Below are 22,327 nucleotides of genomic sequence, written 5' to 3'. Positions count from 1 at the left end.
GTTGATCAGCTGCGCCCCCGCTTCCTAATGATGGTTTGTGTCCCTCCTGTGCAGGTCACACATGAGCCTTAAACTTGTGGGGCTCATACATCAAGAATTCCTTTGCCAACTCACTCCCCTCTGGGGTTCCCCTGGTTCTCTCCAGTTCATAGGTACCTCTTTTTACAGATTTCTCTGGCCAGAAAGACAAGATTTCTGTTTGAGTTTTAGTCCCTGTCTTGTTGCTCCACCCTGCTTTTCCACAATTGCTGTCTGATGTTTGGATATTGCCTGGAGAAAAAAGAGAAGAGATGGTGGGAAAATCACTAGGCTTCTCCAACTTTTGATTGTTCCAAAATATCCTAGTTTTGTTTGCTTTTTTTTGAGAGCTCAGTAATTGATATGTATTTTTTTTGTCTGGTTGTAAGTAGCATTAGATGGGGGTTGTGTTGGGTATGTGCCTCCATAGAGGGACCAGAACACTCCATTTACTTTTAAATGTACTTAATTTTTATGATAAGAGAATTAATAGATGAAACAACTAGCTGGACTTTAAGGCCTGTTTGTCTCCTGAAAATAAGAACTTACTATATTAGTCAACTAAATCAGGGAAAAAATTATTTACAAGCTCCTTGGCTTGAGCCTCTTGAACTGGCAGGGTAAGTTCACTTTTTCCCAGTCTCTGAAGGATCAAATACATGTTCTTGCCACTATATGTTCTATCCTAATCATTTTAGGCCTGATCACAAGTCTATGAATATATCCTTGAGACCCAGGATGAAAAGTTAAAACACAAACTCCTACACTAGAAAGCATTAAATCCTCTTCATTGCTTTTATGAAAATAATATCTCTTGGAAAGTAAAAATGTGTTCCTCTTGAAAATATTTCTTATAATGTGGAGGATTTGAAAGTAACAAAACGACAATGAAAATGAACTATAATCTCATAATCCAGAGATGATCGTTTGACATTTTCTCTTTGTTTGCACAGCTTGGAGAAATGCATCTTTAGCTTTTGTTGGCAAATTTGCCATAAGATTAGCCCTGGAATATAAAAAGAATTGAGCACCAACTCCAGATACTTTATACATATAAAACACACACCTTTAAAATAATTTTGAAGAATTTAGTAACAGATTTAATTCAATATATACAGATGTGCAATTCATTATTCTAAAACAAAACACTGTAACATCTCACTTATTCCAATTTTGAGTAAAATTGCACCCACAATCTTTCCCCAAAAGAAAAAGAAAGGAAAATAATGGATGATTTCTTCCCTACTATGTTAGCTTCCTAGAGCTGCCATAACAAAGAACCACCCACAGGTGGCTTAGATGGTTCCGGAGGCTGAAAGTTGAATAGGCAAAGCACCCGTCAGCAGGGCTCGCTGTCTTTGAGACTCTGGGTGGAATCCTTTTTCTCTCTTCCTGCCATGTTGCCAGCTGTCAGTCCTTTCTATTCCTTGACTTGATGTTGGGTCGCTCCAGTCTGCCCCGCCACACAGCCTTCTCCCTGTCTGTTTTCCCTCCTTTCAAAGGACACAGGATTTGGGGCCTATCCTAATTGAGCATGACCCCCATCTTAACTTGATTATCTCTATTTATAGAGATCCTGTTTCCAAATAAGGTTTACATCCTGAAGTACTAAGGCTTATGACTTCATCTTTTACATGTGGGAGACAATTAAACCCACAATACCTGCCATTTCCTGTCCTTTACCCCATTCCACTGGGGCCATTTTCCTCTAACCAGGACACCTACCTAATCACTATGACGAGCAGAGAGGACTCGAACTGAAATGTGTGGCACATCCTGGGGGTGTACAATGCCCTGGTCACCACCTTCCCTGATTCGCACCTCTACCAGCCTTATAACCCCTTCCACTCTCCTTTCTTCCCCACTCCCTGTCCCTGAATCTCTGGTAAATTAGAGTTAGAAGCTTACTAGAATTGAGGAGATCTCTGGTGTTCACAAGAACGAAAATCTGAGGGTAAATGGGGAACTTTGGAGAAGAAATATTTTTCTTCTTAAATTTCCAGATTTTGATTCAGAAGCAGTCATTGAACATCTGTTATGTACAGGCATTAAGCCAGTTTCCTCTAAATATAACATCATTTATTTAAAGCATTATATAGCTTTTCCTGATGAGGATTCCTTTTGAGGTAGGTTGAGTCACACAGTAGGTAAATCTCAGACTAGGCTTTAAATCCCCAATGGCAATTGAAAGTATAGAAATTGAAATAATGAGTCTGTTTTTGACCTTTGACAGCTGACAGGCTTTTAAGCCTCACCCCCTCTTCCTCTTGGGTCCTACCTCAGGCAAGTCAATAAGAAAATGGACTTGCTCCTTCCCTGGTGTAAGCAGAAGTTCAAACCATGCACACCCAGCTGTTGCTCACTCTGGCCTTGTCCCAACTACAGTATAAACCAAAGCTACCTCCCTACTCCCTTTGCTTAAACTGTTTTGAATGGCTTGCTCTCTCCAGAAAGCCTCATTAGGTGAGGGAGTAACTTTTTCAGCCCTTTGGCGAATATGTGACATCATCTCTCTCCACATCTGTACCACTATTGCAACCACAGATAAAAACATTCAAGTCAATTGAGTGCTGCTTTGTTGATCTTCAGAGGCCTAGTATGAGCATGTAGTCACCATATATTTGGCTGGAGGAAACTTGAAGCCATGCATTTAGTATTCAGGCCCTTCCTCCCCAGCAGTGTACTTGGTGGAGCTGATGGTGGGGAGAAGGTTCTGCTATTGCCCTGCTCTGGGCTCATCACTCATTGGCAAAGATCTTAAATCTTGCCCTTGAAATCCAGTCTGCTTGCTCAGTGCTATTTGGGTGTTATCCCAAGACCCTATATCCATATACACTTAATGGGAAAGCTGATTGATTATGTTGGGCACCAAATGCATTCTCTGGCACTTATTTTTTTTCCCTTCTAGGTAAGTATTTATTTGTTCTATAGAGAAATTAGTGGCTGTGTGTATTGTGCGTGTGTTAATGTATAATGCAGGATTAATTTGAAAAGTACATGGAGGTCTGAGTGTGCATTATGCAAAAATAGCTTGTATTATGAACGTTTGAGTTAACATGCCAGCATGCAGAAATGTTCAGGGAATTTGTGGTTCAGTTCAAGTGACACCAGGATTGAGCCTTTTAAAAACAGACCATTCTCGGCATAATGATTCTATAATTTATTCAGCCTCAGACATCCAGCACTGTTGAATTCTGTGTTAAATAACCCAATTGGTGTATATGAAAACAGCTTCCTATAATTTAAACCCTTGGAATCAGCCCAACTGTATAATCTTGCCTCAGCAAATACTTGAGGATGGTAGAAGGGTAATATAGCATACCTCTAGGTATATATCCATACATGGGGCTTATCCTCAGATGAGCATGGCTGTCTTCAGATAGTGTTTGGAATCACATTCTAGCTCCCTAATAAAGACCCCTTTCCTCCCCATGTCTAAGAATTTTGACTCAGGAATATAGACTGATTTTTCAGGAGTCTAAGCATATAACATCATTGCAAAGGGAATCACAAAATAAGCCATGGTTGCATGTCAGATTCTAAAGAGGTAAGCTCTATAGGCCTGTGTGGGTTAGACCAAGGTAGTCCTAGCACAGTGCTGTTAGTCACTCTGAATACAGCAATGATTAATCATGCCAATGGTTGAGGTAGAACTTTGTGCACAAATAGGACCTTGAGATAGTGGATGTAGTCATGCAGGATTTTTTTCACTTGTGAAGATGGGCTGCTTAGAGCCATCATCACATGGTTCAGGCTGTGTATGAGAGATGTCTGCCTGCAACATGTCATCCCTGCAGGAGCTATCTGGGGATCAGAGATAAGAATGACCTTGGCCTGTATTATGTGGTACAATCAGCTTGAAGTTAGTTTGGGGGTTAGAGAAAACAAAATTGCAAGATGTTCATGCAGGAAGAGTATATTCAGGGCTTATTTCTCCATAACTGTGTAAGCCACTCATATCATTGGGTTTAAAAGATGGGCTTGTTCAGTGGCAAGAATTAGGCTTTAAGAAAAGCTTTTTAGACTTACAGTTGTGAAATGTTAAATGACATTCTTGCTAGAGTTTTTCCCCTACCTCCCTAGTAGAAAGGGGAATGAACTTGTTTTTACTGTGTATGATGTTGAGGACTAGAATATTAAATTCTGGAACTTTCTGATGCAGCTCAAATTTGTCACTTGGGATTTAGGCTCCTTACTCGTTTTCACTTGGGCACCCTGTTAAGATAATAGAAAATCAAATGGCTCTAATTTTCATGGTTTTATGGTTAGGAATTAATAATTCTCATTTAAAGTCAAGACTCAGAAGTTGGTGTGTAGAGCTAACAAGTAGTGGAGCTTGGCATTATTTTTGTTGTGTGGGGCTGTAAGTTCTGTGATCTGAAACTGGCCCCATGTATGGAAATATGGAATATTATTCTTCTTTGTGGTTCATCATCATAGGTACTATGCTGAAATAGAAAGAATTTTCAAAAATTTATTTTAAAGGTTCTATCAGCTTGAGCTATTAGAACATTCTTTGGGTCTAACAGAAGGGAAAATAGTCTGATTATTTTTTCTTTTCATTTATAAGGGCAAGTATAATACACGGTCCTTTAATTGGTAGCTTTGGAATTTAGACACCTAATTTAAACACATTTAAGAGGATTCAGATACAACTCAGAGCTGCTCTGGAGGACAGATACTTTCCTCTGTAAATGGCAAGTATTCATCTCTCCAGATTCAGCATAATTGCTGCTGCTACTTCCCTGGGTCCTCCTGTTATCACAAGAATACTGAGCTTCCTCCGGTCTATAATAGGAAGTTAAGACAATGTATCTGTTGAAGTTTTGCTTGGAAAACAAAGATTATGCTAGCTATTTCAAACAAAAGGCATCTAATTCAGGGGAAATAGGAGTATTAGGAAGGAGCAAAAAGTCACATTGATACAATCCAGGTATTAATAATAGTAGAAAATAGTGACATTCCCTAAGATTTGGGGGGAGACAGAGATGTGATTCCTAGAATCTAGAAGTTTGGAGAAGAGGACCCTAGGCAGTGGCACTCAGATTTCTAAGGGGGTGCTTTGTCTTGTGCTGGAACCTTGGACCAAGGAGTGCTGTATGGCTGGTTCTCAGACCCCAAGGGGGTGACTTCTGCTAAGGTTGAGAGTGTCAGTGGAAGCTGGAACCTGGGGGTACTGCTGGCTCCAGGACTGGAGGAATACTGATAAGACCTGGCAGCAGGGAGTCCACTCTTCCCACCTCCTTTATTCCAGCAGAAATTGTTCAGAATCGAAGACCTAAACATCTTAGTGGTAGGTCCAAGACCATCTACAGAGGAGCATGGGAAACCTGGGCCTTAAAGTAAATAAAATAGGCACCTGGACTTGCCCCTGGAGGCCTCAAGGACTTGGTTGGGGAAAAAAAAAGGGAAACCCAGAAAAGGGGCTCATGGATGTGAGTCCCAGAGCAGCATTGAATCTGAGGCCCCTAGATGGGGCGACTGAGGCTAATTAGTATAATCCCTGTTGGGATCTGTCATTATTTGCTTTAAATTTAAAGGAAGACCTAACTGTGAAGAGCTAGGGGAAATAATTGGAAGACATGCTGGGTTTACCTCACTGGCTGAATCATGGGACTTGCATAAAAGAAGGCTTAGGGAGAAGGGCCTTGCCTGCCCTACCAGTCCGTATTAAATTGGTGGGTTGATGGGATGGATAGATAGGAGAAGGAAAGGAAGGTGGTTAAAGACATTTGTCCCTGGCTCTCCAGCTGAAGGGTCCTATAGAGTAAAAGCAGAGGAAGTCCTGCCTGGCTCACTGTGAACCCGTTATAGAGATCGTGATGCCATAAATTCATTTTTACTTCCTTAGTTAATGAGGTTTCAGAAACGGTGAAAAACAGAGCTAGCTGCTCTAGAGGACAGAAGCAGGTGACTGCCATTTTGCTTTGTGCCTGGCCATTGCAGCCAGCTCCTAGCTAAGCAGACTGTGCTGGGCCTGTCCCTTCTGTGTCAACTCCCCTCTGAGTTAGTGCCCTTTTCCTCACTCTCCTGTAGACTATTGCAAAACATCCTCCATGCTAAATACCATAATAATGGCCTCCCTCCTATCAAACTGTAAGAAAACAGCACCAAACTGGTAGAAAAAAATGGGGAAAAGATGTAAACAAATAGTTCCTGGGAAAAAGAAATACTGAAACAACTGGAAAGATGTTCAACTGTTTTCTTTTTCTCCCCCTTGGTGCTGGAAATAGAACCCAGGCTTCACACATGTTAAGCACATGATCTACCACTGAACTGCGACCAGCACCTCAGCCTCCCTCTACATGAGAAAAATGCAAATTCAGAGTGTGACAATGTGCTGCCTCAGGTTGGCATAGATCCAACAGTTTCCCTTCCTACAATCTGGCAGAAATACAAAGTGGCGACTCTTCTAGAGAATGGCTTGCAATACCTATGAAAAGTGACCTGGCAATTTCACTTCTAGGGTTTTTCCATTCACATATAATTTCACATGTATGAAATGAGATATGTACAAGAGTATTCAATGCTGCATTACTCAAAAGAGCAAGAGATTGGAATAGACACAGGTGTATCAGGCCACCAAGTAAATGTATGATGGCACATTCAGCAGAATTTTTCACAGCCAATAGTATCTGTGGCATTTGCATTCAAGTACAAGTACAATATGTATTTAAGAATGAAAGGTTATATTTTAGTTTTGTGTATGGAACCTCTAGGAGGACAAATGAGGAGCTGGAAAGGAACCTCTAAGGAGAGAGAGGAATTGAGGGCTTGGATGTGTCGGGGTGGGAGGGCATTACTTTCCCCTAACTTTTGAAATTTATGTTATGCCTTACCTGTCCACACCACTCACCTCCCCCCTCACACACACACACACAAAAAGTAGATGAAATGGAGGTGGGAGTTGTCGGTCCTTTCTAAGTCTTGCTGGAGGACACCTGAAGAGGACAGGAGCTTTGAAGGCAGGCTGTCTCCTGTGGAGGGAAGGGTAGATGAAACTACTAGAAAGTGGAATCTCCCCGCTCTAGCATCACAGCGGTCGTCTCCATGTTTCCTTAGCACTGTTCTCCCACCAGCCAGGCTCTCAGTTCTCTGGACCTGCACCACAAATGGCTTAGCCCTGGTGCTTGCAGCCCACCTCCTCTCAGAAGCCAGCTCTTCTCTTTCCAGACCCCCAACCCTTGGCATAGCACTCAGCACATGGGGAAAGCTAAGAAATGTTACAGCAACTTTTCATTCTTTCACCTTGGGAACACCCTGGGGTCATGATTTGTCTTTTCATATCTAATTCTTGTCTCGTGTAAGTCGACCTTTTACTCTCTCTGGTATCCCCTGAATGTAACCTAGTGCCCCGAATATAGTCAGAGCTCAGTAAATGTTCAATGATAAGAATCACAACAATGATTAATCTCAGATCCTTCCCAGCCAAATGGCAAGAACAGAGCCACATTTTCCCTGTGAATATCAGGCAGCCTCTAGGAAGGGGCGGTGGCAGGCTCTGAATGCAAAGCTTCTCCAAGCCTAAATTAGCATTTGACCTATGGGTATTGTCAGAAATGGACTAGGAACATGCAGAGGGGGACTATCACAGGTTCTTCTGGAGCCATGACCTCAAGCTCCAGGTGCTGAGACATCATTAGGAAAAACTGGATAGATCCAGGCCACATAGCTGACCCTTGCAGACATTGCCTGTCACTTGAGCACAATCAGAGAGCAGATGGAAGGCTGGTTCCACGCCCTGAAGTGACCCACAACTGAGGGAGTATCTGGAAACCCTACAAGGAGTCCATCATATAAATATTGTGCTCTGAGGTCACAAATATCCACCAGATGCTGCTGCAGCAGCTGAGACCCCTTCCCTGGAGGCCAATAATTAACCCCATGTAGATGCTACCAGAAGAGAATAAACAACTGGGAAAAAAAATTCTGAAGAATTTCAGCCTTCCTGTCCCTCTGCTCTCTGAACAGGCAGTACAAGGAGGCAAATGGTGCCAACATACCCCAGGAACATAAAAGAGCTCTGCCCAGATGCTTGGGATTCACTTTTCCTCCACCCTCTGTACTGTCTTGTCTGTCCCTGTGATCAACTGGCTCCAGGTGTTGGATTCCAAGCAGAGTCGCAGGTGAAAAAAAAAAAAAATTCCCTGTGAGCATGTCTCAGATTGTCCAGTATTTGCTCCTGCCAGGTCTCCTAGAGGATTAGGAAATCCAGGCTGCCCAAGGAGGTAAGGGGGCCTCAAAGGAATGAGGGGGCACCACCCCCAGCTGGTGTGGTGTATCTGGCAATACTTGCCTGCTGTCCCCAGCAGACCCACCCTTGGGGCCATCATCCAGAACAGAGAGCCAAAGGGGAACACAGTGTTCCTTCAGAGTGAGGTCTTTTAGGCACAAAAAATGTCTTTGTCACCCTAGTTGAAAAAAGTATGTGAGTCATTGTATACGTCAGGTAGATAGCCTCATAAGCACGTCACTAAAACTGTGCCGTGTTCTTCTGACGTTGCTGCAGTGTGCTGGAACACTGCCTTCTGTTCCAGGATGGGACGCCCCCACCCCCTCCTGACCAAGTGGTCCCTCAGGATGTGTGCTTGTCTTATCATGCACTTCCCCGGGGAAGGAAAGATGACTAGGGGAGGTGAATATTTTAGGACAATAATCTCTTAGAATCAGAAGGGCCTAAGGAGGAGCCTCCCATCAGAGGCAGACATTTTTCAGGAAGTTCTTCCTAATGAAGACTTGCTCAGAGTTCCTCAAAGCTGAGTGCTGGGAACTCAGGTGCCCACTCATCTGTAGGCTCTAACCACTATAGATTGTCTTTTGTAGTAACCTCTTGAAAATCTGCCTCTCAAAACTCTTACCTGCCGGTCTCATTTTGTCATCTGGAGTGATGTGGCATAAGTGTAATTCCCTCTCTATGTGACTTTGTGGCCTTCTTCCAGGCTGAATGCTGGTTTATCTGTATGCCCAAATAGTGGACCCTTTCTAGACCTCCTGGAAGTGGCTTGTGTGTATGAGAGCTGCTGGTTAGGCGTGGCACTTGGAATTGGTCAGCCTTGTTTGAGTCTACAGTCATGTGCGTGAGCTTTTACTTACTCTCAGGCTGAGCTAAGCAATGTTCCCCCACTAGACTCTGATTCCCATGTGGCCTGAGATGACAACAGCAGTGACCGTGGCTACTGTCCAGGGCCAGGCAGCCATGCTCCCCCATGGCTCCATAACCTATGCTCCTGCTGTGGGTTATCTGGGGAAGAGCAGCTAGGGTGTCAGCAACTCTGACTCTAAGCAAAGCCCTTGGTCTCTGGAGTGGGTGACTTTGATGGAGGGCCCTATGGGGTCATTTCCCTCCCCTGAACAATGACATAAGAGCCCATATTTCATCCCTGGGCAATTCTGATGCCTCTTTAGCAGAGATATCTTGACATTCATTTGACCTGTCCCTGTGCTGCCACCTCCTGATGCCCAGGACTGCCTGAGTGCTCTTCGCTCCTCAGGGATAAGCACCCTGCTGCCTGTGAGCTGGAGGCTGGAGGGGCATTTGTGGACAGTGCCACCATCACAGCATCCCCTGAGCTAGGACACTCTTCTCATCCATCTCCCACACCCTTTCTTATTCCAGGACCTAGGAGATGAGCTGCCTTTTCCAAATAGCATTTGTAAAATTCAAACTACATTTTTCTGAACTCATCTCAAAACTGTTCTGTGCTTCTGTCAAGTTCCTTTGGAGGAAGGCAAGGGGAGGCTCACGTAGTTAATCAACACCAAAGAGACAATGGACTTGGTATTCTCCAAAGAAACCCTGGCCACCAGCTGAATCCCAGACACAGCCAGCCTGCCTGTGACTAGCCCGTAGGAGCTGGGGGAGCCTGGAGTGGGCCTGACTACCTGGCAGCAAGCACTGGAAGATAGTTACAGATTTCAGTCTTATTCCCTGATACCTCCAGCTTTCAAACCGATCATGCTTCTCAGCATGTTGATGAGCAAACGAGATTTTTGCAGACACAGCTAGTGGGTGCAGCAAGGTAAGAACAAAGCCATCTTTGACAGCAGGCAGGAACATTCCCTTCCTCGTCCCAGTGGTGTCTGGCATTCATAACCCACAGTGGCTTCTGAGAGCTCTGGGAGCATCCAGCTGCTGCTGCTGCTGGGAGTTTGGTCTTAGTGTTCTGTTCTTTGCTTCAAAATTCAAGTCTAGTAATTTGGAATTCTTTCACAACAGCTTTAGAAGAGGGACATGTCAGATGCACTTGCTGATGTTGTCTTTTCAGATATACACAAAGTTCAGACATTATTCTTTCTCTTTGCTCCCTCACCCCTTTTCCACTCCTGGCAGATTGGTTTGGGGGTGGTAGGAATTGGGGTGAGTGGATATGTCTCTGCACTGCTGTCTCTTGGTAAGTCCAGGTGATCATGGTCAGTAAATGCCCGATGCCTCTTCCTCCAAGACACATCCACAGGAGTTGATGATGCCTAGACTGAGGGTGCTTCTGCCAGTTGACCGAGTGTCCTGCAGACTGGGAAAATGGAGGCCAAATGGACATATGGGGTATGGTTTCTCGTACATGGTCTTTGCCACAATCATGATTTTTCAGTTATCTGAAGTAAGCCTTGGCAGTCTTCTAAATGAGTACTCTGAATTAACAATGCATATGTTTCTTCATTGACCAATTTACCATGCATGCCCTGGACCCAGTCACCTGGGAAGAAGGCAGCAGATTCTTAGGCACTTAGATCCGGTTCTACTTCTGGTTCAAAGGAAGAATCTCGGTCATTGTGTTCTGACTCACTGGCCATCCTGTCCCTGTCCATATTCCCCCAGGAACAGGAAACACACTCTTTTGGGTTGGCTTCAGTGCCAGAGTGCTTCAGCTGGCAAAGTGTCCCTTTGCCCCCATTCCTTCCTCCTAGCCCTGTCCTCTACGTGCTCAGGTGTCTTCTCGGCTCTTCCAGGGGTAGATGTTTATGTTTGGGGGTCAGCCATTTTCTCTTCTCCTTAGATCTAGTGACATTTGCCTGGAAACACAAAGACTATCAGCCACTCTTCCTGTAACAGGGTTCCCAGACCTTTCCCAATTCCACCTTTGTACGGTGGATTTGGAAACAAAAAGTGCTAATAAGTTCAACTGGTTTTTTATCTTGTTCAATTTTATCTTAAATATTAGTTTCAGCCTATCATCCCAGCCTACTCAGACTTTGAGAATCCTGTCTCCATCCTGTTTTCTCCATGCCTTTTGTCATCTCCATGTCTGGATCACAGAGCAGTAGTGGAAGTGAACTTATGCTATGGGTGAAATGCTTGGTGTTCCTGGTCTGCCCTCGGGCTTCAGTGGCGTTCTGATAAGGCCTCAAATGAAGGTGCAGACTGTGCCTGTGACAAGAATCGAGGCTGCCTGTCCAAATGCTAAGTTCACAGTAGGTGCTTCATAAATACAATAGACCCATCTTGGATGTATTTTATTTTTCTGAGATTGTAGTAAGTTGTGGTCAATTTCAGCCCAAACATCTTAATGGAAAATTATAGAAATAAACAATTCACTAGTTTTAAATTGTGTGCTCTTCTGAGTATCATGATACTCAGAAGTATCATGTCAAAAGACCTATAGTATCCCAACACCATGTCACAATATCTGTGTCATTTATCTCACTTCATCTTGTCAGGTAGGCATTGTATCATCTCATGTCGCAAGAAGCAGGAATACAGGACAATAAAGTATGAACAGAGAGAGATGCCACATTCACATAACTCTTATTACAGTACATTTATAATTGCCTTTATTGTTAATCTCTTATGGCACCTAATTTTTAAATATTGTATTATGTATAAGAAATAGCATATGTAGGATTGAGTATTATCCACAGTTTTAGGCATCCCTTGTGGGTCTTAGAATGTACTCCCTGCAGATAAGGGAGGACCGCTATACAGGTGTGGGTGAGTGGTTGTCAGGGTAAGGAGCCTGACTCACAGTGCACTGCCCCTTTGTTTGAGGAAAGTGGCTTTCTTAGCTCTTTTGCTATGTAGCATCTGCTGTGTTATATGGCATGTCATGAATTACCAATGAACAATAGTCCTAATTAGGCTGTATCAGAAACCCAAGTTAGAGAAGAGAAACATCTGTGGAAAAAAATGTTCCTACTGTGCAGCCTCTGGCCCCAGTGGCTGAAGTTGGGCTGTGGCATCAACTGCAGAGGACAATTTTGTGGGAAATAGGACCCCATTGGTCCTAGAGAGAGGAAAAAATGTGCGCTTTCCAGCACCACCTTCTGCTTGAGCTGTCAGAATAAGAAAAGTGGCTCTGGCTTATTCTTACCGCTTCCTCAATTTCATGTGAAATGATTTTACTTGATGGCAGTGAGTGCTTCGCTAAGTGTCTGCCTGAAGGGCTTGTAGGGGGAGCTGGGGAAGGATGAAAAATGTGGTGGAGGTTGGCTTCATCAGGATGTGAAATTGACTGTGAACAATGTGATTTATTAAAGACCACTGTTGGTGCTGGTTACAATGTGCACAAGGCACTTAGCAAGGGACTTTTGTGCAGAATGGAGCAATCTCCCTGAGGGTGACCCCAGCTACCTGCTTCCTTCATCTCCCTGCTGAATCCCCTATGGAGTATCAGCCAATATCAGGGCGCAAATAATTGTGCTTTGGCAGTTTTATTAAAGGGTCATTCAGGTACTAGGAACATGCTCTGCAATGCCCCTGGTCTAAATTAAGCAGTAACCAAGACAAAGAATGTAAGCATGCCCACCCATGCTTCTTCTGTCCCCTTACGTAGAGAAATAGAGGCCCCAGGAGGTAGCCTGACCCAAGTGAATTGGTGATGGCTGAGGTCTGAGAAAACAAACATTTTGCTTCTGCCTATTATGAGATGATCACCAGGAGTAGGGGAATGGCAGGAGATTTACAGGCTGAGGATTTAAAGGAAGAGAGACCTGTTAGAAGGCAGAGGAACCTGGTTTGAGTCTTTCCATCAGGTGACCCAAAGCAACTATTTCCTGAGCTTTAGTGGCCAAAGGAGTTACACAGCCTCAAGCTCAAGTGTAGCTTGATGACAATTAGCTGTTAGACCCTGGAAAAGTGACTTCACTCCTTTGAGCCTTAATTTCCATATCTGTGAGAACTGAGAAATGGAGCTAACAATACTTGCCTGAGAAGGAGGTTGTAGGACTGAAATGAGCCAAGCAGAGTACTTGGCAACATATAATGCTCAGTAATCTCCTCTGGTCATGAGAGTGCAATCTGTTAACAAGCTCTGTCATTAGAAAGCCCTTCCCTTGGCTTTCTTCAGGTTCCCCTAGAATAGTGGTTTCCAAAGTGTGACCCCTGGATTATCAACTTTCACATCACCAGGGAACTTGTTAGAAATGCACATTCTCAGGACTGCCCAGACCTGCTGCATCAGAAACTCTGGGGTAGGGCCCTGTAATCCGGGTTTAGCATGCCTTCCCAGTGATGCAGGTGCAGACTATTTTAGGGTTCTCTGCTTCAGTTCTAAACACACAAGAACCATCTAGTTCTCCTCTCTCAGGATATAGAAGCCTGGGTTTGAGTCCCAGGTTTATAACTTACATAAAGGTCAGAAACTTTCAGTAGAATACTAAAGTATCAAGAGCCCATTCCTCAATATCTGTCCATATCCCCATCTGTTTAGAAATAGGCCTACCAATTTATAGGCTTAGAAATCTGGGCAGCTGTATCCTCCCCGTGTCCATCCTTCAATAAGGGAGCCAGCCCTCTGACGGGAAAAGGTTCCTGCCCTATTGCTTTATTAAAATTAAAGCTCTCAATTAGCCCTGGTAGAAGGACTTTAGGCTTAGGACTATTTGATGCATGGCTCCAGAATATCTCCTGGCTACAGCTACTGGAGTAAATATGATTTAAATAAAGCACCTTATCAATTCCCCTCACCATATCTGAACATTGTTAAACGTAAAATGCTATCAGGAGCCAGCGATTTTAATAAAGGCAGTGTGCCTAAAGTTATCTGAATAATTAATGGATGATGGTAGTGAACTTGGCGGGATGGTGCAGAATGTCAGGGCAACAGTGGGGATGTCTTCAAGACCTGAGCCAGCATGCCAGGAGCTGGGGTCTGATGCAGGTGCAGGTACATGAGACCTCAGACATCATCCCTTTTCTCACATCAAGAGCAATCATAAGGGAGAGGCTTGGACTGAGGCTTTCATTAGTCTTTAGGCAGCATGGCAGGATAGTCAACCATGAGGGTACCAATCATCCGAGGCTGTGCTCAAGGTCAGTTAGAGGGAGTCTATTCTTTGGCTTCCAAATCTGTCAGTCACCACGTTCCATGATTCCCTCTTCTGCAGCATCTCCATTCTATTTCCCTACAAGACAGATGTTGCTGAGACAGTCTATTCACAAAGGCTCTCTGGAGGTCACAATTCATCAGCCTCACTTTGATCTTAACAGAACGGAAATGTGGACTTTGTAACATATGCCCACGCATTCCCAAGGACATGAATGGATAGGTTGGTGGCATTTCGTAATCGTAGTGTATGTCCTTCACATTTGCAAACTTACTCTTCAACCAAGGAGAGTTTGAGCCTTGTTTCCTTTGCATCCTGATGGCTGCATCAGTTAGCTGGTAGACCTGTGTCTCATCCTGTGTGTTGCGAGTCATGAGAAGCTCCTCTTTTCCTTCCTTAGAATGGGTGATGTTATTCCATGGGACCAGAAACTGGTCTATCAGTCCAGCTGTGGATACCCAAGAGCCAAGATGCGGGAGGGGCATTACCTTTTTCTTCAGTCCTCAAGGAGAGCTATAAACCATCTGGTGATGACTGAGCAGTTAATGAGCTAGAGGTACAGTGGGCAGCAGGGCATTGGAGCCTCTGGCTGGAAAACGTGCTTGGAGGATGGAAGATGAAGCTAAGGCAGAGTTGATGGTAGATTTTTTTTTTTTAAAAAAATAGTGACATTCTTTAGAATATTCTCCAAATAGGATTAAAACCTGATGCCTTAGACTTGGGATATGCACTCTGAGTCCTTTTCAGGCAGTGTGACTGTGAGCAAGCATGTCAGCATTGGGTTTAAACCAGTTGTGGAATCTGCTAGCTGTGTGGTCCGTGATAAGTTATTTACATTCATGAGCGTCTACTTTTCCCTCTTGAAATGAGAACAGTAATTTCTACCTCAGAGGGTTGTGAAAAGTAACCAAGATTGCATAACCCTTGTAAACTCTGCAGTACATTGCTTAGTCTTTGTAAATTCTTCTCATGTGGAGAGACTCTGGTGCTAGATGGCTGAGAGGCTAGGCAGGAAGCAGGCGTCCCTGCAAAGCCTGTTCATAAGCTGATTATAAGCCATTTTCTTGTAGAAATGGTTAACAGTAGAATATGGCCTTTGAAAAAGCCCTGCGAGGGCCAAGGTGGCAGTCAGGCCTCAGGAGTGTTGCCCAACCTGACAGCTGAGTGAACCTTTGATGGGGTAATTGATGGCTCCTGCACAATTCAGCAACTCTGTTAATTCCTCTCCCATTAGGAGGGATTGATTTCTTCACGGGATGGGAGTTTTGCTGATTCAGCAGTCACAGCTTTCCTCCTGCTGAACTGATTTGCATAGTGAAGAAAGAGTCCTCAGGGCTGGGCTGTGGCTAAGTGAGCGCTCTACCACTTAACATGTGCAAGGCCCTGGATTCAATCCTAAGCACTATATAAAAATGAATAAATAAAACAAAGGTATTGTGTCCAATTATAACTCTCTCCTCTTTCTCTCTCTCTCTCTCTCTCTCTCTCTCTCTATATATATATATATATATATATATATATATATATATATATATATATATATATATATATAACCAAAAAGTCCTCTGGTTCTCCTCCTCCTCCTCCTCCAAGGCCCCAGTGGAAGAAGGCATAATTAGAGGAGCCCAATATTTGGTCCTATGACTCAGTTCCCCTCCCTGGAGGGAGTTGGACTGAAGACACATCATTGCTTAAAAAATTGTGTTCTCTTATAACTTCTGTTTGAATGTTTTGGGGACATACACAGCCCAGGACATTGTAGCCCAATGCTGCAAGTTTGTGATTCGCTAACGTTCCATTTATGGTTTGGATCTCGAATATCATTCAAAGGCTCATATGTTGAAGGCTTGGTCCCCAGTGCATCCGTGTTCAGAGGAGGGACTTTGGGGAAATGGTTGGATCGTGAGGGTTCTGATCTCATTAGTGGATTAATCCATTGATAGGTGAATAGGCTATGGGGGAGATGGAACCTAGTTGGAGGAAGTAGGTCATTGGGGGCATGCCCTGAAAGGATATTTCTTGCCCCTGGTGCGTCTCTCTGCCTCCTGGCTGCCATGAGGTGAACAGCTTTTCTCTGCTATGCCCTTTGCCATGTTTCTGCCTCAGTGCATAGAAGCCTAAAATCAATGAAGTCAGCTGACATTGAACTGAAACCTTTGAAAATGGGAGCCAAGATAAAATCTTTACTCCTGTAAGTTTTTCTCAGGTATTTGTTGCAATGGCACAAGCTAACATGGTCCCAGTGCCACCTTTTTTTTAATGTCAGCTTTATGAAAAATTAAATAATGGACAGTTAGAGGCATCCATTTGAGGCATGCAACAGAATGAATTTGCCACTTGTAAATACCATTCCTGCAATCAGAATACAAAATATTTCTCTTCACAGAAGGTTCCTAGTGTCCCTTTGCAGTCCCTCTCCCTCTGACCCAGCTCTGCGTAACCGTTGATATTTTTCTGCGGTTATAAATGAGTTTGCATTTTATGTAAATGGATTATTTTGTTAAGGACTTCTTTTAGCATAATTTTTGTTGTGTATTGTACATAACATAAAAAATAGGATTTTAACCAATTTTAGGTATCGTTCAGGGGGTTGAAGTACATTCTCACTGTTTTTCAGCCATCACCACCTACCATACCTGGAACTTTTCTCACTTTCCAAAACTAAACCTTTGTAACCTTTAAACACTGGCTTCCCATTCCTCTCTACCTTCTAGATTGTGGCTGGAAATTCCTTGTGAATTTGACTACTCTAGGAAGGTCACGCAAGTGGAATTATGGATTTCTTTCTTTTAGGTCTGACTTACTGTGATATCTTCAAGGTTTGCTCATGTTGTAACCTGGGTCAGCACTTACTTCCTTTTTTAAAGGCTGAAAATATCTCATTGTACATATATACCACAATCTGTGTATCCTCTCATCTATTGATAGACACTTAGGTTGCTTCTACCTTTTGGAAATTGTGAATAATTGTGCTGTGAGCATTGGTGTACGACTGTCTCTCCCAGTTCCTCTGCCAATGCTTTGGGGTGTGTGTTTCGTAATTCTATGTTGAATTTTTTTAAGGAATATCCATAATGTGGCTGCACCATCTTACAACATTGCCTTTGGTGTGTTTTGTTTTTCTAAGTTTTTCATAATATTTTATTGGTCCATAATAATCATACATAATGGTGGGTTTCATTGACAACATTGTGTTTTAAACAAAGTTTTTCATCAGATTTCTTTTCTTTTTTTTTTTTTTTTGTCGGGGAGGATACTGGGAATTGAACTCAGGGGCATGCAGCCACTGAGCCACATCTCTAGCCCCATTTTACATTTTATTTAGAGACAGGGTTTCACTGAGCTGCTTAGCACCTTGCCATTGCTGAGGCTGGTTTTGATCTTTCGATCCTCCCGTCTTAGCCTCTGGGATTACAGGCATTCACCACTGTGCCTGGCTCATCAGACTTCTTGTTCTGAGTATTTCCTCACTTTACAGAAGACACACGCCTTGGACTTTTTGTACTCCTGTGTGATGATGATCTTTTTCTTCAGTATCTTGAGTTTCTGCCTTTCCAGGTCTTTCAGACAGATTTAATTGCTCAGAAAATTGCTCAGTCATGATAACTTTAAGTAAAATCTTACTGCTTAATTTCTCTTAGCTCTAGTTATTTCCCTCTGTGTCCTACCTGGTGCTCATTAGCTGTAGTTATTGGAAAAATTCCTTGTTATCCTATTACCTGTATCATTATACAACTATCTACATCCTATTAACTCTCTGCATCTACATTAGACTTTTTGAGAGAGACTATTGTGCCATACATCATACTTATATGTGTTTAGCTATGTTTGTTAAGTAATCCATTTTAACTATGTTACCCAATCTTGTTGCAACTGTGGTCTGATTTGCTAGTGACCTGTTCATAATACCTTCAATGCTGCCTAGGTATGATCTGTTAAAACTCATCACTCACTTAGATCTTGTTTTGTCCAGGTATCAAAAACCTAGTAGGAAGTTAAATGTATCATTGATTCTAGGAACTCAACCTTGAATGTGCAGAGAATGTAGAGGGTCTCGGTTCTAAAGCACCCTTTGAAAAAGGCTCTTTTCCTTTGACCAGTGCTGTACTGTTCATCAGGCTGCGTGAGTCATCTTTGTGGTGGTGGGGGGAGATCATGCACATGTGTGTGGGGTGTGTTGAGGGGCTGCTCAGTGGGGGGAATGAGGGTTGGAAAGTGGGAAGCTGGGTGAGGAGCAAGATCATGGAAGTCTGAGCAAGGAAGGCCAGGGAGAGGTCAGTGTTCCTTTGTCACAACAGAAGAACCCTTTTTGACACCACCATTTTGTGATGACTGACAAGGCTATGTGACTGCTCATCACAGAGGCTCTGGGAAAGTTGCCAGAACAATGGCCCATCCCATTTGCTGTTCAGTTTTGGTATTCTGTCCTCATCTGAGCCCTGAGGGAGGAGGCTCTGCCCAAAGGCCACTTCCACCTGCCTGGGTCACATTAGTACTTGGGTAGCAGCTACTCAGTCAAACCTTGTGCCTATAGGCAACCAAAAAGAGGGTGATGTTAGGGTCTAGGACAGGGCCAGACATGAAGTGTTGGTTGGTTGGTATGGAAAGGTGACTAGAGAACTTTCTTTTTCATCAATTTTCTTATTCCTGGTAAAACTGGTATCAACGGGGGTTGCATAGTATAGTAGGGTTTTGAGTCTTTTACTGTGTATGCCATCCAGTTAAGAGTAGGGAGATCTTTCAGGGCCTACATAGGGCACACACTAAATGTGATTGCACCTCACCTCTGGTTGGATTGGGGCCGTTCCTTCTCCGAGTCCTACGTGTAGGCTCATCTCCTGATAAGCATGGTAGTCAAGCACAGCTGGGCAATGCCCTAGTCCCAGCTTTGTGCAGAAGAAACACCTCTATTTGACCACCTCGGAGCTGGCCTCTGGGCTCTCTGTTGACCAAATACCCATTGATGTCTCACCCCAAACACGCTGAAGTCCAGGAGTGCTTCCTGTGTCCAAAGCCCTCTCCCCTCACCCAGCACCTTGAGCCCACTGAGGAGCTTGTGCTGACAAGTCCCCTGATTTCTCTGAGCCACGGAGACATCTAAGGACCCCCAGGCAGAATGGGTCCCTCTTTTTAAAAAAAATTTTATATGTTCCTTCTAGTTTTACATGACAGTAGAATATATTGTGACATATTATACATACATGGAGTATAACTTCCCATTCTTGTGGTTGTACATGCTGTGGAGTTACACTGCTCATGGATTCATACATAAACATAGGAAATGTATATCCGGTTCATTCTTTCTATTCCCATCCCTTCATTTCCTTCACTCCCCTTTGTCTAATTCAGTGAACTTCTAGTGTTGCCTCCCCACTCTCCATATTGCATGTTAGCATCTACATATCGGAGAACACGCAGCCTTTGGTTCTTTAGGATTGACTTATTTCACTTAGGATAATAGTCTCCAGTTCCATCTATTTCCTAGCAAATACTATAATTTCATTCTTCTTTAAGGCTGAGTAATATTCCATTATGTATATGTACTACATTTTCTCTCATATTTCTATCTCTGCCTGTCTACCTGCCCTTTCCTAGGATGGCCTGAGGGTCACATTTTGGGTGGTTTCTTTGGTAGTTTGTCCTTGTCCCTTTCCACCCCAGAAAACTATTGTTCATCCCAACTGACTCAGTTTAAATGTGCTCTGGAAACTGAATCATAAATCCTACTGTGTGTGTTTGTCTTTCCCATGATGGAATGAGAGTGCCTTTAACACAATACAGAGTCTTCTGATTTTGGTCCCTCATGTTCTCCAAAATCCCCAACCAAACTTTGAACAAGTGAAACATGTAGAAGACATGAAGATCATTAAAAACAAATGCTCAGCAGAAACATCAATTTAAAAAGATGAAGAAAAGATATTCTAAGACAAATATTTGTAGAAGGAATCACTAAAAGCTTTGAGTCTTGAAATCAAATGTTAAATCTGGAGTTTTGATTTCTGTGTACATACAAATGTCACTCAATTCAATATAATGGCCAATCTATATTTTGAGATTTACTGTGGGCCTCAGGAACATTTTTTGGGGGGTTGATTATCTAAAGCTTTAGTCTTCTAAGTATATATTCTTTAAAAGCCTGCCCTATTCTAAGTGTTTGCATTTGTCACAGGACAACCATCTTTTTATACTGAGCCCGTTGGACTGTGGGACTCTGCTTACTGGGGTTCCAACAAGAGCACTTTCAGGAGCTAAAGAGCTGGTGTAAAACGATGCCTGTGCTGTTTCTCATGTTGCCTTCTCCCCAGGGGACAGTTTGCCCATGTGGGAAAGTTTGCCCCCAAACTTCTGACCATTCTTCCATCTCTGTTCTCCCCCTACAGGCTGGCCGTGGGTGACCCTCTCTGTCCTGGGATTCCTGTATTGCTATTCCCATGTGGGCATTGCCTGGGAACAGACATATACCATGGACTAGTGCCACCAGGCCCAGGCCAACATCCAAAGCAAATGGTACTTCACCATGACCTCCTACTCCAAGATAATCTCCAAGGGATTATCTCCTGCTCATCTTCTGTTGAAGATACCTCACTTCAAGACTGGCAGCTTAAGCTCTCATAGAAATTTTACAACCAGACTATCTTCTGACTTCTGGGTCTTAAGAGATTTTCTACCCAAATACTGTCGTTTCCTGTTGGGTAAGCTGAAGTGCAGGGCAGCAGATCGTCTTGCCTAGCTATACAGGGCAACAATTTGGTCTAGAACCCAGCCCCATGGACCCTTTGAGTTCTTTCTCCAAGAATTACCTGGAATGGATATTTCTTGATGCAGCACAGAAATCCTGATTAGTGATAGGCCTGCCCTCCACGCATAGTATTTCTGAAACTTTTTACCGCCATTTTGTGACTTCTTTCCCATGATCTACACTGTGGGCTCTAGAACCAGAAGTAGAGTTGGACTTCCACACATCAGCTCCTCAGCAAGGAGGTGACAAAGACACAGCTGGTTCTGATGACCTAGGCAAAGATGAAGGCAATCCTGTTGCATTCTAGGGAGTCTATACCCAAGGAGCCCCATGACTTGAATTTCATTAGGGTAATCTACCTTTGCCTATTCATTCCTGAGGTTTGCAGGGTATATAAACATGGTAATTCCTCTGACGTTTTCCAATAAAGAAGCAGAAATATGAAAACCAGGGAATTGGTGTGTCCGCAGCCGGGTGACACTGGGCAAGTCACAAAAGTTGAGGATGGCGTCCCATGGTCTCCATCTCCACCCAGGTCCCCAGTCATCATCCTACTCAGTAGTTCATGTTCACTGGTGTATGTTGCCCCATTTTGATTCAAATAAAATGGAGTCTTTGTGTTACAGAGAAAATTCAGATTTTTCTAGAATTAGAGTATTTTTAAGGAAAATGTTTAAAATCTTAGCAGTTACATAACTCCAGAAAAAATGCTGAACAGGCTACCAATATCCAAGTGGTAGATAGCTTAGAAAATTTGTTTGATTTTTGGATTTATTTGTGAACAGACATTGAAGGTTTTTCAATTTGAATCCATAGTGTATCTAATTTTGGGAGAATTAGTAACATCCCAAGTACACGAATTGTCGTTGAGTGACAGGTGAAGGTTCACTTGAACCTAGCTACTGTCTCTTATTTGTTGTATGGTATTGCCTTGAGTCTTGGCTGTGGTTATCAGCTTGATGAGACTTAAACTCCTAGGTGCAGGACCAGTCACCTTGTTGACTCCCTTTCTTCCTAGCTGCTCTGATTGGAAGAGAGATGGGAGGGAACCAGACATTGATGAGCTGGCATGGGCACAATGTATTACTTGAAACAGGACAGAACAGAGCAGCTGGCAGACCTGGCAGCAGTAGACTCCACAGCTGGCTGGGTAAAGGAGAAGACACATGGCAGGAGATTCCAGGGTGCTGAGAAGTTTTAATTGAGGGAATGAGCCTGAGGGAATGCAGTAGAACGTGGAGGAACACTGAGTCAGGATTTGTGGTTCACCTGGAAGGAGTGTAGCTGAAGTTTACTTGGAAGGAAAGGGCT

At 43.4% G+C, this 22,327-nt stretch overlaps 1 protein-coding gene across 3 annotated transcripts in view; it reads left to right on the top strand.

Moving 5' to 3' along the window:
• The window catches only part of Hhat (hedgehog acyltransferase), a 296,093-nt gene extending 275,226 nt beyond the window's left edge, over window positions 1–20,867 (top strand). For all 3 annotated transcript variants that reach the window (XM_076831926.1, XM_076831925.1, XM_076831924.1), the window contains one exon: window positions 20,658–20,867. In XM_076831926.1, coding sequence (XP_076688041.1) covers window positions 20,658–20,749 — 92 coding nt within the window. In that variant the 3' untranslated portion in view covers window positions 20,750–20,867. The remainder of the gene's footprint in view (window positions 1–20,657) is intronic.
• Window positions 20,868–22,327: the final 1,460 nt, after the last annotated feature.

The sequence above is a fragment of the Callospermophilus lateralis genome, chromosome 13, assembly GCF_048772815.1.
Source record: "Callospermophilus lateralis isolate mCalLat2 chromosome 13, mCalLat2.hap1, whole genome shotgun sequence".
Taxonomy (NCBI): domain Eukaryota; kingdom Metazoa; phylum Chordata; class Mammalia; order Rodentia; family Sciuridae; genus Callospermophilus; species Callospermophilus lateralis.
This window is presented reverse-complemented; position numbering and strand designations above follow the sequence as displayed.